The following is a 17,702-nucleotide window of genomic DNA, read 5'->3' as shown; positions in this document are numbered from 1 at the left end:
CAGGAAAACAGGAGAAACCTAATGGAGGACCAGGGGGAGGGGAAGAGGGAAACAGAGTTGGGAAGAGAGAGGGACGCAAAACTTGAGAGACTATTGAATACTGAAAACGAACTGAGGGCTGAAGGGGAGGGGGGAAAAGAGGTGGTGGTAATGGAGGAGGGCACTTGTGGGGAAGAGCACTGGGTGCTGTATGGAAACTAATTTGACAATAAACTATTAAAAAAAATAAAAAGTTTATTTTTGAGAGAAATGGACAGAGCACATATGACTGTAAGCAGAGGAAAGTCAGAGAGAGAGGGAGAAAAAGAATCCCAAGCAGACTCTGCTGTTAGCACAAAGCCCAATTTCATAAACCATGAGATTATGACCTGGGCTGAAATCAAGAGTCATAAGCTTTAACAGACTAAGCCACCCAGGCACCAACCACCCTCCTCTTCCAAAGATTTTTAAAATCAGCTGATAAATTCCTACACACACACACACCCACACCCACACCCACACACACAAAATCCTGGTGAGGTTATAACTGGCACTGCATTTAACCCAAACATCATTTGGGAAGAAATGACATTTTCTTTCTTTTTAATTAAAAAAATTTTTTTTAAGTTTTAAAATTTATTTTGAGAGACAGCAAATAGAGGAGGGGCAGAGAGAGAGAGGGAGAGACAGAAACCTAGGCAGGCTCCATGCTGTCAGCTCTGTGGGGATTGAACTCACGAACCGTGAGATCATGAACTGAGCCAAAAACAAGAGTCGGACACCTAACTGATGGGCCTACCCAGGCTCCAGAAATGACATTTTCAAAATATCCTCTTCCTGTTCATCTCTGATTTTCTGGGATCTCTTTAAATTTCTCTAAGCAATGTTTAGTAGTTTAGTTTTTTTCAGTGTTGAGGTTCTTACAGGTGTTTTGTTAAAATTTATTCCTCAGAATTCCTATCCATTTCTTGAATGTTACTGTGAATGGCATTTCACTTCATTTCACTTTTAAAAACGAAGCTGTTATTTATATATAATAAAATGTTCAGGTCTTAAGTGAATTATTCCACCAGTTTTGATGAATGCCTATCAAGACATTTTTATCACCTCAGAAATGAGGACCCTTTACAGAAGAACCCTCCTCTCCTATCGGCAACTATTGATTTCACTTTTTATCAACACAGGATAGTTTTGCCTATTACAGACATTCATATAAATGAAGCCATACAGTATTTTTGAGATTTTGGCCTGGTTCACTCTGCATAACATTACTGAGATCATTAGATCATTCCATTTTATTGCTGAATGACATTCAGTGTATGAACATAATATAGGTAATTTATCCATTCTCCTGTTGATGAACATCTGGGTTTCCAGTTTTAGGCTAAAATGAATAAAAGTGTGAAGAACATTTTTGAGAAGAAAGCTTTCTGTGAACAATGTTTTCACTTCTCTTGGATAAATACCTCAGAGTAAAACTGCTAAGTCATGGGGCAGGTACATGTTTAACATTTTAAGAAACTGTAAGTTTTCTAAAGTCATTGTAACCATTTTACAATCTCACTAGCAACATATCATCTTTTTAATTTAGGTATTCTGGGTAGCTGTGTACTAATATGTCACTCTGGTTTTAATTTTCATGTGTCTAATAGCTCATAATGTGGAATTTTTAAATGTACTGATTGCCCATTTGTATATCTTCTTATGTGAAGTGTCTGCTCAAGTGTTTTGCCTATTTAAAAAAATGGGTTGCTTGTTTTTATTATTGAGTTGTCAGAGATCATTGTATTTGTCAGATACATGTGTTGCAAATACCTTCTCCCAATCTGTGGCTCCTCTTTTCATTTTCTTGATGAGCCTAAGTTTTTTATTCTGATTAAGTTCCATTCATCAGTTTTTCTTTCATGTTTTATGCTTTTTATGTGTTCCCTATGAAATCTGTTTTGTAAGTGGCTAAGATATTCATTTATTTTTTCCCTAGCAGCTTTATTATTTTAGCTTTCTTTTTAAGTCCATGATCTATCTCAAATTTGTCTGTATATAGTGTAAGGTAAGGACTGAAGTTTCTTTCTTTTCCTTTTCATACTGGCAATTCTGTTGTTCCAGTACCCATATGTTAGAGATTTTTTTTCTCCCTCAATTGCTGGGGTGCTCTTATCAAAACATCATTTACCATAGAAGGTATGGCTCCCTTTCCGTACTCTATTCTGTTCACGATCTGTCAATCTTGATATGAATACTACACTGCCTCGATTAGTGCTGCTTTATATAGTAAGTCTTGAAGTCAGGGATAAAGTAAGTCTTTCCTCTTCTTTTCAAGATTATTTTGGCTCTTTTTAATCTTGTGCTTTTTCAAGTTTCAAATGAACTTTTAAATAATCTTGTCAATGTCTAAAAAAAAATAGCCTGGAACTGCCATCTAAATGATAGTCTTCTAATTCTTCTATTTATTTAGATCCTCTTTGATTTCTCCCAGCAATATTTTACAGTTTTCATTGTTGAAGTCTTATAAGCTCTTAAGTGTATCTCTCAGTATTTTATGTTCTTTGAAGTAAATATAAATAGTACTTTTTTGTTAATTTCATTTTCTAACTGTTCATTTGTTGTGTGCGGAAACATAATTATGTTTTTAGATTGACTTAGTATCCTGTGACAAAGCTAAAGGATTATTAGTTCTACAAGTTTTCTTGAGAATTCCTGTGGACTTCTATTGTACACAAACAGGTCATCTGCAGATTCAGCTTAATTTATTCTTTTCCAAATTTTGTCTTTTTTTTTTTTTTTTTTTGCCTTATTACACTGGCCAGGGCATAAAATTTAGGTGATGAGACTGTAAATTCTTAACTTCTTCCTAATTCGGGGGTTGGGGGGTGGGAGGTAGAGGGATATACAACTTTTCACTATTAAGTATGCTGTTAGATATAATCATTCATGTGTATCTTTTATCTAAGTGAGGAGGCGGCTTTCTATGCTTAGTTTGTTGTAAAGTTTTATTATGATTATTTCATTTTTGTTGAATGCTTATTCTACATTTATGGAAATGATCACAGTTTTTCTCCTTAATTCTGTTGCTGTGTCGAAGTGGACTAATTCTCAAATGTTAAGCCAAACTTACATGTAAAACTTTATTACCTCATAAAATGAACGGTGTTTTCTACTACTGTTTTCTAAAATAGTTTGTATAAAGACTGGCATTATTTTTTTCCCTGTGCATTTGAAAGAATTCACCAATGAAACCATGATCCGCAAGCTTTCTTTGTGGGTTTTTTTCCTCTCTCTCACAATTTTTACATCCCCTCTCTTTCTTGTTTTAAATTTTATTTTACTTTAATTCCAGTATGGTTAACATGTCGTGTTATATTAGTTTCAGAGTACAATATAGTGATTTAACACTTCCGTATGATACCCAGCACTCAACACTCTGTGGATTTTTGAGATGAATTTATTTTCATTAATAGATATGGGGCTATTCAGACTTTGTTTCATCTTGTCCCTTTTGTAAGTATTTCTCAAAATTTATTTCACTTAAGTTGTCAAATTTACTGAAATAAGTCACAATATTTATTACCTTTTTAATATATACAGTATACAATGATAACCTCCCTTCCATTCTAGATATTGTTAAATTGTGTTCTTTCCCTTTATGCCCTCTCCAATTTTCTCTTAATCAGCTTAGCTAGGAGTTACTAATTTTATGGATCTTTTCAAATAACCAAATTCTGGCTTTGTTGTTTTTTCTATTATTTTTATAATATTACATTGATTTTTGCTCTTTTTCGTATTATTTCCCCCTTCTACTTATTTTGTACTTGGTCTTCCAGCTTCTTGGGGCAGAACTTCAGGTTGTTTACTACAGATCTTTTTGAATACAAGCATCTAAAGCTATACTTTTTTTTAAGGTACTGTTTTAGCTGTGCCAACATATTTTGTTGTATATTTCATAAAAATAAGTTGGACATAGTTTCTAAATTCCCTTGTGAATTTTTAAACCACAGATTATTTAGACATGGGTTGTTCCATTTCCAAATATTTGGTGTTTTTCTAAACATCTTACTAACTTCTAATTTAATTTTCTTCTGGTCAGAGAATACACTGTATTGATTTCAAAGTTTTTTAAAACCCTCGAAAGGAATTTATATTCTTCAGTTGTTGGGAATAGAGTTTTATAAAAGTCAATAAGGTCAATAAGGTCAAGGTAGTTGACAGTAAATTAATGAACTTTTGGTGTATTTTGTCAGTTGCTGAGAAAGATAGGTATTCAAACCATTAACTAATTTTGAATTTATTTCTCTTGAATTCTATCAATTTTTGCTTCACTTATTTTAAAGCTCTGTAATTAGGTATATACACATTTATCATTGTTGTATCATCCTGATGTACTGACTTTTTAAATAATTATATCATTATCAAATAACTGTATACAGTGAGACTGGCATGATGAAAAAAGAGGATGTAAGAAGCATATGGTATGGGTAAATTTCTAAATAACTAAGTGCTGAGTTTTTAAAGCTGTCATTTTCTAAAGCATATAATACCTGAACATTAAATTTCTTTGGAAAAAAACAAGACCCTGCTTCTTCTAGGTTTGAACACTTAAAGAAAAACTTACACAAACTACTTGAATACATACTTAGTGAAAACAGTGAAAACTGTTGTGATCATAAAAGGATTTTTCACATCATGAAGAACTATCCCTATTGTTAAAAATCATGTTGGCTTCTATGTTCTGTGTTGAATCAATTAAAAAAAAATTCGATTGCAGAATGATCTTTGTTTCCAGTAATACTGCTATACCCGTTTCCTTTTAATGGCTCATCAGTTATGGGACTGCCATGAAGGTAATATGAGGAGACTCATTTAGCAACATATTATTACATCATCTTAACATGAAGCAAGGCCCATCAGGCATTATTAAATTAGACTGAATTTTGCAGAATGTCAACAGCATTTTATGTACATTAATAGCAGTTAAATGTTTCCTTGGGGAATATGTTGAAGAAAAATGGTTTCAAAGTGGTGTTTGGATATAATTTTGCAGTCACTGTTTACACTTCCTTCTATTACCACTGTATGGTTAAGATTTTTATGTCACTTGGAAATCAGTAAGACAAAATGGCAGCCAATTTTTTACTGTATTTTTGTCTTCTTTGACCCATGGTAATGTATACCGTTTGGGATACAGGTTTTTCTTAGAATAGTAGTGATAGATCTTGTTTAACTCTTGGAATATCCTGAGTTCACTATTTAGGCCTCAGATGAGCTGATGCCATCCACTATAATTTTGTCTAGCAACTGCAGCATAGGTGGAGCTAAATAACAATAATAAATAGGAAAGTCACTGTTCCTTTCACAGCAAGGAATTCTTTTTCACTTGTTTTAAGAGCCCTCCTGTCTTCATTGATGTCTTTGCTGTAGTAAAATCTGTCCTCTGTGCTGAATTTTGGGCTTCCTCTTTGTGGCTCATGCACTGCTTCTGTGAATTCTTTACCAACAAATTTTTCCCTTACTTGAATACCTTTAAATTTCTTGTACATAGCAATACTGCTATTTTACATTTCATACATCCCAGTAACCTTGTTTCTCTTTTCCATAGTCCTGCTTGATCTCTCCAAAATGTTATAAAGAATTGTTAAGAAGTGATCTTATAGCTTTTTCTTTTCTTCCTTTTTCTTTTTTTAAAATACTCTGTATGTCTGCACTTGGCATATAGATAAGAACTGGGTTTCTCAAAGTATAATCTCCACTCCATGTGACTTAGCGCTTGCTTAAAATATAAATTTCCAGATCCCTCCTTGATGAAATAAATTAAATAAAAGGGCAGTAAAGACACAGACTATGAATCTAAGACTACAACAGCATCAACCATGTGTTTAGAAAGTTTACCACTTGCTAGACATATGGTTTTGAGCAAATTACTTAATACCTCTGGAGAACACCCATTTTTCAGTCTGCAAAACAGGTGTCGTTAAGAGGATTAAACATGATCATGTTTACATTTTTATTTTAATTTTTTTAGAGGAGCAGGGTAGAGGGGTAGAGGGAGAGACAGAGAATCCTAAGCAGGCTTCACACTTGGCCCAGAGCCCAACATGGGGCTCGATCTCATGACGCTGGGATCATGACCTGAGCGATACCAAGAAATAGATGCTCAACTGACAGAGCCACCCAGGCACCCCAAATAAGATGTTTAATTCAATGTGTGGCTCAGTTAGTTCTCAGTAAATGGTAGCAACTGCTACTGCAGTGTTATGCATCTATATTTAAAATAAATATTTTTCTGATATGAGAATTAAATCTGGTGTTGTATACCTGGAACTAATATAACACTATATGTTAAATATACTGGAATTAAAATAAAAATAGAAATTGTGAAAAAAAAAAGGAATCTGTATCTTTGCAAAATTGGAGAATTATATAAATAGAAGTTACCCACTGATCCTAACTAAATAGCACTACCTTTGTGAAGGGAGTATAAAAAAATCTAAGTGGAAACTCATTAGTATAAGCATTAACAGATTTATTAGATGCAGCTGTAGTTTCAAAGTGCTTAGAATAATTTTTTTACTTCAACTTTTGTAATAGTGTTAACATTAGACCAGTGGCTTCAAACCTTTTTTTTTGTCTCTTTAAGAATAATATTAAAGGTTCAGAATAGTGTTTGTAAAGTTTATCTCAAGAATGCAAGGATGACTTAACATACCAAAGAAAATAAATGCAAGTCACCATATTATAATCAAGTCTCCTAGCTGGCTTAGCCACTACTGGGCATTGTTTCAACTTATTCTCTGCTCTAGCATTTATCATGTGCACTCTTATATGCATGCTCCCTCCTCACACACACACTTTCCAATCTATAGCCAGAGATTAGTGAGGATAAAGGAGGAAAGAATCACTGGGGTTATGAGTTATCAGCCTGTGATGGGGCTGTGCTAAGGATTTTCTCTCACTTCCCAAAGCCAAGTGAGAGCTCCATGAGATTTAATAAGGCATATTTCAAGGAACAGCAATGATGACCTTTTCTGATGGGATGGTGAATATAATGACTTGAATAAAAAATAAAAAAATATATAAAGAAGCAAAAATAGTTTTTGCTTTGTACGTCATTTGGATGGAAAAAATTTTAAATATGCATTTATTTTATAAAATGTGTTCACAAGTACATGGAATTTAACCTTCAGAGACCTACAAAGTAGGTGGAAGCAAAATAATAACTCGGTTTCTCAAATGAAGAAAATCAACACAGAGATGGGATTTAAGGTTAAATGCCTTGTCTCAGGACTATAGGTCAATAACTTGTATAGACGGGATTTCAACCTAGGTCTTCGGACTCTGAATGGCAAAGTTATGGGATATGCATTGAATAGAATAGTACTGTTAGAATGAGAGTTAAAATCGGCTTACGTGCCATGTCTGAAATTAGGGTGGACCTCGTGAAAGGCATGTAAATAGCAGCAAACAAAATTCATACATTCTGCCTCTCCCTTTTTCTTTTTAGCCTGATTCTGATGGGAATCTACAGGTGAACTGAGTATTCAGGATTCTCTCTAAAGATATGGGGGGAGAGAACAGAGAAGATGGCCATTAGTAAAAATGCAATGTGTTAAAGGAATATGGAAGAGTTGAAACAACATTTCCAAGTCAAAGAAACTTTTGGAACCTTAAAGAATTGGTTAGAGTGTAGGACTGAAATGAAAATACTCAGAACATTAATAAGTTTAACATTACAGAATAGTAAAGCTTCACAGAATAAATGTAGGTTCTCCGCATAATATGTCAGCTACTCTGTTCTTTTTATGAGGAAATATGCAGAAGTTATTTTCAGAAGTGATAAGCATTTTGGAAAGGGGTAGGAAGATAACTGCTGCTTTGCTTCCAGTTAAAATGGAGGGGAGTTATGAAAATCTCTGATGATAGAGAAAGTCTAGTGAACTGGGGAAGAGAAACCATTTTAAATAGAGGGAGAAGAAAATATGTTTTGTCACTAAAATCTCACCACATTTAGTCAGAAATTAAAGGCACAAATAATAGTGAAATAAATTGGATACATTTCTATCTCCTCTATTAAAGTCTTTGTGTGTTAAAAATGATCTCAATTTTTTATTTATTAAACTTACTTGACAGCCTGGTAATCCGGTGTCTCTGCTGTACAGGGAAAATGAGCCTCTCTCTGATGTTTTTCCTATAAAACAAAGAATATAACTATATACAAAAATCCTCTTATTGACAATCAACTCAACTTCTAGACCATTTGTAGTAATTATATTGTGATTTTGAAGTACAGAGAACAAATTAGAAACAAGAAGACAAAATCCAACAAATAAAAATTAAAAAGCTCATTATCATTCCAGTCAGTTTAAGAAATTGAGACTTTTGTAAAACAGCATGCATTTTATTAAATACTTTCTGCTGGTAAACACTGAAAAAATATTCAGAAGAATGGAAAAGAATAGACATCTATATAGCCAACAGTGTGATCCATGCACTCGGTAGACAGAGTAACATTTTCCCATATTCGTTTCACAGTGAACATTTCTCCTTCTCCTTTTCTCTCTTTCTCAGAAATTATAACAGTGTAGGTACAGTTCACATCTTAAGTCAGACCCAAGGTCATCAGCAAAAGGTTAGTATATATGATTTCCATGCATATTTTGAAACTGTTAATATATGTTTATGTACTAAAGCAATATATGTTACTGTTTGTATTTAACATTTATTTTGTGTGTTGTATATGTTTAATACATTTAAGTAGATAGGATTATATAGTATCTATTCCTTTTGAAACTTGCTTTTCCATGCCAGTATTACGCTTTTAAGATACATGCGGATAACAGACACCTAGTTTATTCATTTTTACTGCTATAAAATGTCCTATATTATACAAACAGAACCACAGTTGACCTATTCAGAAAGAGATTTAGTTTTTTTTTGGTTAGCAGGACAAATAGTGAAACAAATAGCCTTGCACATAAGCATACATACACATGACTTTCTCTACGATAGACACAGAGCAGTGGAGCTGCTGGCTTAAAGAATGCACACTTTATACTTTACAGGTATTGCCTTACTATTCTCTGACACCATCATGCCAATTTATACTCTTCCTAGAAATACATAAGAATTCCTTTGGGGACTCAATCTATACTTCAAAAGTTGGATAGTTAAGTGTTAGAAATGGTATGGGCTGGTTCTAGAGGGAGAGTAGACAGTACTGATACTGACAGAAGTTCTTATTTATTCACTTTTCAATACACCAGAGTTTATGTTAAGTAAATTTACAAATATTATAGACTTTAACTAAACAGTCTCTCACAGACATGTTGCTTAAATAGATTTCTGTAAAGGGGCACCTGGCTGGCTCAGTCAATTAAGCATCTGACTTTGGCTCAGGACGTGATCTAGCAGTTTGTGGGTTCAAGCCTTGCATTGGGGTCTGCACTAGCAGCAACAAGCCCGCCTGGGATTCTCTCTCTCCCCGCTTAGCTCTCTGCCCCTCCCACACATGTGTGTGCCCTCTCTCTCTCAAAAATAAATAAACTTTAAAAAATAAAAATCTTTTAAAAATGATTTCTGTAAAGATCACAGTTTGATGTTGGTATCAAAGATGGAGACACAAATAAACAATGACAGTGGTAGAACTAATTCTTTTTCTCCATTCCAAAGTAAAAACAGTAACAATGTAACTAATCTGACTGGTTTTCCAGAATTTTTTTAAATTACTGAGGCTAGGGGTGCCTGGGTGGCTCAGACAGTTAGGCATATGATTTTGACTCAGGTCATGATCTCACAGTTCATGAGTTCAAGCCCCATATCAGGCTCTCTTTGCCAGTGGGCAGAGCCTGCTTGGGATCTTCCTTCTCTCTCTGCCTCTCCACTACTTGCACCCTCTTTCTCAAAAATAAATAAATAAAATTACCGAGGCTATTTGAACTTCCTCATAATTGTGTACTATAGAGTTATTAGCTTGTCATTATATAAAAATATATAGTTTATTAATTAAAAAAAACTCCACACATAGGTGGAATGCTCAAAATTATTTACTGGTATGGTATGCATAATTTAAAAAAATCTTTAAGACATATGTACTAATTTTTTATTATTTTCATTGCCATATAAATGCCACACTGCAAAATGATATAAAATCATACAACTCTAAATTTGGTATGCACTGACCTGTTAGATCTAGAAAATAATCCTTGTAATAACAAAGCTAGTTATTAGAAAATACTATAATAACTTGGAGTATAATTTCAGAGCCCATTAGGACATTGTAGCACATGTCTTAAAAAGCACTTACTGGCTGTTAGTGATGAAGCACATATTTCAGGTGAAGTAATGCTAACACATAAAAATGCAGATTTATGAGAAAAGGTTAATTAATGTGGTCTATTTGCCTCACAGTCTCACCATAAAGCATATGTTCTACATAAAGTGCTTTAATTTGCAAAATATACATATAGAATAAAAAGGAAAAAAACTGTGAACTCTCTGAGGATCTATCCTATACAAGCAAGACTGCTTGTAAGAGTCCAGACGATATATGAGAGTTTTGGACTCTACTCTTCTACTTTTGGAATCTGACCTTACGAAACCACAAAAAGATTGTACTTTTGCAACATCATTCCTACGCCTCATCAAAATGATCAGAGACCCTGCTGGACCAAGAACATGGCAGACATTGAAGGGAAATGCCAACTCAGAATGACTGGCAGAGAGATTACTGAGGTAAAATAAAGAACAGCACCATTTTTGGTTAGGAGGTTCTGTTTTATTAATCAAATAAGCATTTAAGAGATAATAAAAATCATTCTCAGTACACACCATTTTTTAAAAAGCTTATTTATTTTGAGAAAGAGAGAGAGAGAGCATGGTCAAGGGAGGAGCAGAGAGACAGAATCTCAAGCAGGCTCCACACTGTCCGCAAGGAGTCCAATGCAGGGCTTGAACCCACAAACTGCAAGATCATGACCTGAGCCGAAACCAACTGAGCCACCATGTGCCATATACTTGGCAGAACAGAGAGACTACATTAACATTATATTTATTTATTTTTTAATGTCTATTTTTGAGAGAGGGGATCTGAAGTAGGCTCTGCATTGACAGGCTGACGGCAATGAGCCCAATGTGAACTCATGAACCCTTGTGAGATCAGGACCTGAGCCAAAGCTCAAAGGACTGAGCCACCCAGGTGACCCGACTATATTAACATTTAAACAAATACCACAGAGTTAAAAATAAATAAAAGACTGTGCTTGTCTTTTACCACAATTACCACCAACTGATTACTGGCTGAAATACTCAGTAGGCTTTTTCTACCTTGCAAATTCCTCTTCTTGAAATACTATTTAAACAACTAATAAAGACTTGAAGCTAAACAAGTTAAGGGCTGTTGTTATACTTTTACTTTCAAAGGTACTAGATCTTCCCCCAACTGTTGGGAAGAAAAGGAAAGAGTAAGAAATCAATATTAGCTCTGTTTTTAATAAAGTACAGTTTTCAAGTACTACACTTGATCTTAGCCAAAAGGCCAAGAAGCGATACAGTTTTCAAGTATAATTTCAATTATCTGTGTGGAGGCTACCTGTTATATTATTTAAGAATATGTAAGTTTTTGAACCTATTTTCCTGTGCTTATTAAAATTCCTCAGCTTCTTCCTTTCACAAGGATATTCAGAGAGAATAAAAACTAATTTAACATAACTAAAAACATTACAGAGTAAAAGTTTCTTCTGAGACAGAAAGCTGATAGCTTGTTTTTTTTCATTTTATTTTTTTAATGTTTATTTATTTTTAAGAGACAGAGAACAAGCAGGGGAGGAGCAAAGAGAGAGAGGGAGACACAGAATCTGAAGCAGGCTGTAGGCTCTGAGCTGTCAGCACAGAACCTGATGCAGGGCTTCAACTCACAAAACTGTGAGATCATGACCTGAGATGAAGTCGGACACTTAACCGACTTCGCCATCCATGTGCCCCAGCTGATAGCTTGTTTATAAAATGATACTTTACCAATTCAAATGAGATTTTTAAATGTAAACACATTTTTATTTCACCTTTCATTTATTAGGAACCAATTATTTCTGAGGGGCTTAGAAATTTGGTTATGCTTGAAACAGAATAATGCATACTCTTAGCCTAAGATTTAGAAGACATTCATTCATCTTTAATTCTTTCAAAATTACTTTTTATAAGAACAACTTTCATGAATTAAAACTAATATCTAAGTCTATTTTATCTCAGGTGTCTGAAAAATAACTTTTGGCTACTATTTTATAGTTTTCTGCTAAATAATATATATGAAAGCTGTATGCAGATAATTTTAATATATGTCAACTGAACACAGCTAAAGAACTGTTAGTAACTGAACATGTATCTAATTTCCCTCGAATGGTGAGGGATCTGTACATCAGATCAGCTAAGAAAACCTAAGATATTAGCCTAGAGAGGAAAGATCTGAAAGAAGTGCACTTTCTGTACTTTTTATATTTGTGGAACTATCATGCTAAAAATGAATCAAAATCGCACTATCTGATCCCAGTGAAGAGACCAGAACAAAGAAAAAAAGTAAAAATATGCATTATTTTACTTTGTTATAATGAAGAATTCTCAGAAAACAGAATTTCCAATAGTAAAATTACTACTGTGCAGAAAATTATATAATATTCCTGGTGCTCTTACTAGTAAAGCAATTTAAGGAACAATTAGCTCTTTTATTGTAGGTTTATGTATTAATGCAGTGGAAGATTTTAAGAGACACTTGACAACCAAGTTACTACTAGTAAATCACAGTGAGTTCATGTTTACTGGACATCTGGGTATTTCATAATGAAATGGCTATTCAAATATTTTATTGACTTTTTTCCTATTGGTTTGTCATTTACTTCTTGATGTGTAGGAGTTCCTCACGCATTTTTGATACAAGACTGTTTATTGTCTCTATATAAATATTTTTTAATATAGTTTATTGGCAAGTTGGTTTCCATATAACACTCAGTGATCATCCCAACAAGTGTCCTCCTCAATGTCCATCACCCATGTTCCCCTCTTCCCCACCCTCCATCAACCCTCAATTTTTTCTCAGTAGTTAGGAGTCTCTTATGGTTTGCCTCCCTCCTTCTCCATAACTATTTTTTTTCCACATCCCTTCCCCTGTGGTCCTCTGTTAAGTTTCTCCTAATACACATATAAGTGAAAACATATGGTGTCTGTATTTCTCTGCCTGACTTATTTCACTTAGCATAATGCCCTCAAGTTCCATCCACGTTGCTACAAATGGCCAGATTTCATTCTTTCTCATTGCCATGTAGTATTCCATTGTATAGATAAGCCACATCTTCTTGATCCATTCATCAGGTGATGGACATTTAGGCTCTTTCCATGATTTGGCTATTGTTCATTTTAGCCACTCTGACCGGTGTGAGATGGTATGTAGATATTTTCCGTCGACTGTCTTTTCATTCTCTTAATGGTGTCTTTGTATAAACAAACATTCATTTTAATATAGGGTAATGTGTCCAGTTTTTGTATGTACTGTTGAAAAATCTCTGCTTATTCCAAGGTCACAAATCTATTTTTATTTTTCTATGCTTCTAAAAGCTTTACTGTTTATCTTTCACATTTAAACCTGAATTTGGTTTTGGTGTACATGGGTGGAGGTGGGGGGCTATCAAGATACATGTTTTTTCCACAGACATATCCAGTTGGCTTCAGAACTGTTTACTGAAAAGATGATTTACATCTTAAAAGTATCATCATGGCTGCTTATAGGGGAACAAGTAGAAGCAGGGAAACCAATTAGAAGACTACTGAAATAATCCAAATGAATCAGAACACTACTAAAATAATCCAGATGAAGGCTAATGGTGGCTTTAGTTCTCCCAACTCACTGAGGTAGGTACTATTAAGTCCCTATTTTTCTAATGAGTAAAAATAATTTGCCCAAGGTTACAGAATTACTAAGTAATCTAAAGAACCAGAATATAGGACTATCTGACCCCAAATTCTTAACAGCATACCATACTGCACTGTTTTCCAGTGGAGGATCAGGTCATGATTTCCAGATTCAGCTCATATACATACATATTTGGTGGGGCCAAAATATAGTATAGGAATTTTTCTCTTTTTAGCCTTCTAGGTAGCCTCTATCCATAAAATGATTTGGCACTATCTATTCATGCTAAAAGAGAGATGGATGACAAATAATCCCCAAAATGATTGGCAGCAAACCCCAACTACTCCGATGACTGGTTTTGGATATAGAACATGATCACTTATGCTGGTTTTACTCACAAATAACTGCTATTCTTTTCAGTTCTTGCAAAGGACATGTGTTAATGCTTTTCTTACTTGAAATAATCTGTTAGAAAAATGTCTATTCTGATCTCATTTAAAAAATAATTTTTTTTAACATTTATTTATTGTTGAAAGATAGAGACACAGCATGAGCTGGAGAGAGCAGAGAGAGCAGGAGACACAGAACCTGAAGCAGGCTCCAGGCTCTGAGCTGTCAGCACAGGGCCTGACGTGGGGCTTGAACTCACAAACCACAAGATCATGACCTGAGCCCAAGTCAGATGCTTTACCAATTGAGCCATCCAGGTGCCCTATATTCTGATCTCATTACATTTTTTCTGGGTCTCAGTTTTTTAGTCTGTAAAATGAACAAGTTGAACAATATCAGAGGGAATGTAACAGCATCCTGAGAGGCTGGGGACAATGTAGGGATTTGTTTTTGTGTATATATTTAAACAATTAAAAAAACTTAATTGCTGTGGTAGCCATGAAAATGCACCTTGCAAAACTCCTACTTCAGGGAATGTAACTGGACTGAAGGATCCAGCTGCTATGCTCTGAAACGACTGCTTCTGCACTGAGGCCCACTCGCATCCACCAACATGCTTTGACAGAGAATGCGGGGGCTGGGGGGAAACAAAGCACAGTTTTTCCCAGGGGACATACAATCCTATGTTGACCAAGTTTGGCTCAAGAACTCCCTAGCTGCTTTGCTGAACTCTCCTTAGGGTGCATAGCAGTTGAGAACTCTTCCATTCTCCTTCACGCCCAAAGTCTTCAGATTACTGTAAGCAAGGTGACAGGAACCAGCATTTGCTGACTATTATGTGCAAGGCATTGTGAAAGATGCTTTACTTACACTGCTGGCACCACTGCTAGTTGTAGTCTTCTTCCTACTAGAAATCTTCCTAAGACCAAGGAGTGACTGAAGGAAGCTCGTAGCAGGTATGAGATATGACAGCAAAATTGCAAGATCTCCTGTAGATCTCAATCTACTGGCTGTGGAACCTTCCCTGTAATACCCTCCTGGCCTATATGCTCTATTCCTACCAATTCGAAATAACGTTTTTATGAAGAAATGGCCAGACACAAAGATATTATGGAAGATATAGATGGCTCAGCATTTATTTCTGAGGTAGTCTAGTGAATACCTGAAAACGGACAGCTAATTCGGTAATTTTAATAAATAGACACTATTTAAGACACAATTACTGACTTCATGAGTTAACAGAACAAATCAGAACAATTTCCCTATTTGTCTGAAAGCCAGTATTATTTCAACGTTCATTTTTAAAAGGCATACTGAATTGCACTCAATTCAAATTCACTCCATGGCCTATATTTTAAGTGGGCAGTATTAGACTGGTTTTTCTTAAAAGATAAACGCTTAACCTAGAAAAAGAATCCTTGGATGTTTCAAACTGAAATACTCTAATACATATAAATCATGAGAACTTTTCCAGATTTATTTTTCGGAGGAACAATGTGAAATCCCTACTTAGGCGAATCTAAATATTTGGGTGTAAATCTAAATATCACAGTTTTGTGAGCAGACGGTCTTCCTCCTCCCCCAAATTATTCTTTACCTAACCTTTTTGCTAATGGAGAAGCTTTTCCTCTTCTTTTGTACATGAACACTACCACAAGTTTCAAACAATTTCAGTCACACCAACCACTTGGAGAAACATAAAAACACACTATCCTACAAGGTGGGGAAATCTGTAATGCCATTAGGTATACAGCAGAGCAGAGACCTAGGATTTTGGTTACTGGATTCATCTCTTGGCTCTTGCTTCTTGCGCACTGAGTGAACTAAGCAAGTTACAAGTCATTTAACATCAATGCCCCCACTCACTCTTTTAGGAAAATCAACTCAGTAGCATGTACCTCACATAGGCCTGCACAGTTGAATTAATGCTTATAAAGTACTTGGAAATTCTTGTCTGAAAGAACCTAGGCCAATGCTAACTATTGGTATTACTGACTTCACCTGGGTAGCAATCATCACAAACTTACACACAAAAAAATCTAGAAAGGATCTCAAACTAACATTATTTTTTTAAAGAAAGAGAGAGAGAGAGAGAGAGAGAGAGAGAGAAAGCCTTTTAACATAAATGCCTATTTTCTTCACAACCATTTGTTTAAGTATTATTGGCTAACATTTGTGCCAAGCACACTGCTGGCTACATTGAAGATACTTAAATATCTAGTGCCAACAAGCACAGCTGCCGGACTCTCTTTGCCCTCCTCTTGTTCACTCCATGCCAAATTACTCACACAGCTATGAATGATGAGGCAGCAGCACAGGAAAGTGCCAAGTGTGAGTGAGATTAGTGATAAACTAGAGGATCCCTATAGAGGTCAGAGATTACCAAGTTCTCAGTTGTAATCACTTTTCTAACCCAGCCTCTATCTCATCACTTATTTCATCTTAACTCTGCACCAACTTCCTGTGACAGGCATCAGAACTATAAGCAGCTTCCCAATCAATAATTCCTGCAGAACTGCTAAGGTACCATTATCCTTGATAAGAGCATGTAGTCAGATCTGGGTAATTTGAATAGGCTTTAGAAATGACTTCTTGAGACTAAAACCTGAGATGAAGTAGACCAGGATGCAATCATTCACCAGTACAGCAATTTTTCCCCATGTTCTCTACTCCCTCCCTAAAATCAGATTCACACATTAAATATAGACAAATAGACAAGGATGAGAAAGTTTACATAAAACAGTTTGCCTTTTGGCCGTAAGAATGCCCAGAGAGAACATTATAATGCATAACTCAATATGAGGAAGTATGGCTGATAGGTAGATATTAAGAATGAATGAACAGAGTAGAAAAATATCATGATTAATTTTAGTCATTTTTCAAAATTTTCTGGACCATTTTACGGTTCAGTTTTCTCACATATGGAAAATAACAAGGTATTTGTTATAGGCAGTTCAAGATCTAAACACCCTTCTCTGAAACATTTTAGTTAATAACTGTATTTTCTAAATTGTCCCTGAACACATATTTATATCTGTATTGCATCGTTGCTTTTCCTGAGGTTCAGAATTTAAGTGTTTTCTCACGTAATGTGTCCATACTTCCCTAACCACATATTGTTCAGAACTTAGAAAACAAAGACGTTTCATTTTTATAGCAAGCCAAAATATTACAGAACTAGTAATGATCTCTTCATCTTTGGTTGCATTTCAAGATAAAACATGATGAATGCATATTCTTTAAAAATAAGCAACTTTTGTATATTAATTTTTATCTCATTCTTAAATAAAAAAGGATTTGAAATTATTCATTTGAGGTTTCACAACTTTGTAGGGACTAAACTGAGCTAATTTTCAACATCTTAATTTTAGTCTACTCCTCTTTCTCCAAAATAAAGAAAAGAAAGAAAATCCACTAAAACTCATATCAACAAATAATTTGGCTAGGG

General features: G+C 34.8%; 1 protein-coding gene and 1 pseudogene across 3 annotated transcripts in view; both read right to left on the bottom strand.

Annotated features, from left to right (window-relative positions):
- TCF12 (transcription factor 12) overlaps positions 1-17,702 on the bottom strand; it is a 362,394-nt gene that overhangs the window by 96,945 nt on the left and 247,747 nt on the right. For all 3 annotated transcript variants that reach the window (XM_029950501.1, XM_029950502.1, XM_029950503.1), the window contains one exon: positions 8,094-8,158. In XM_029950501.1, the coding sequence (XP_029806361.1) occupies positions 8,094-8,158 (65 nt within the window). The remainder of the gene's footprint in view (positions 1-8,093; positions 8,159-17,702) is intronic.
- Positions 11,425-11,515, bottom strand: LOC115303054 (annotated as a pseudogene).

Source organism: Suricata suricatta, chromosome 9, assembly GCF_006229205.1.
Source record: "Suricata suricatta isolate VVHF042 chromosome 9, meerkat_22Aug2017_6uvM2_HiC, whole genome shotgun sequence".
Taxonomy (NCBI): Eukaryota; Metazoa; Chordata; class Mammalia; order Carnivora; family Herpestidae; genus Suricata; species Suricata suricatta.
This window is presented reverse-complemented; position numbering and strand designations above follow the sequence as displayed.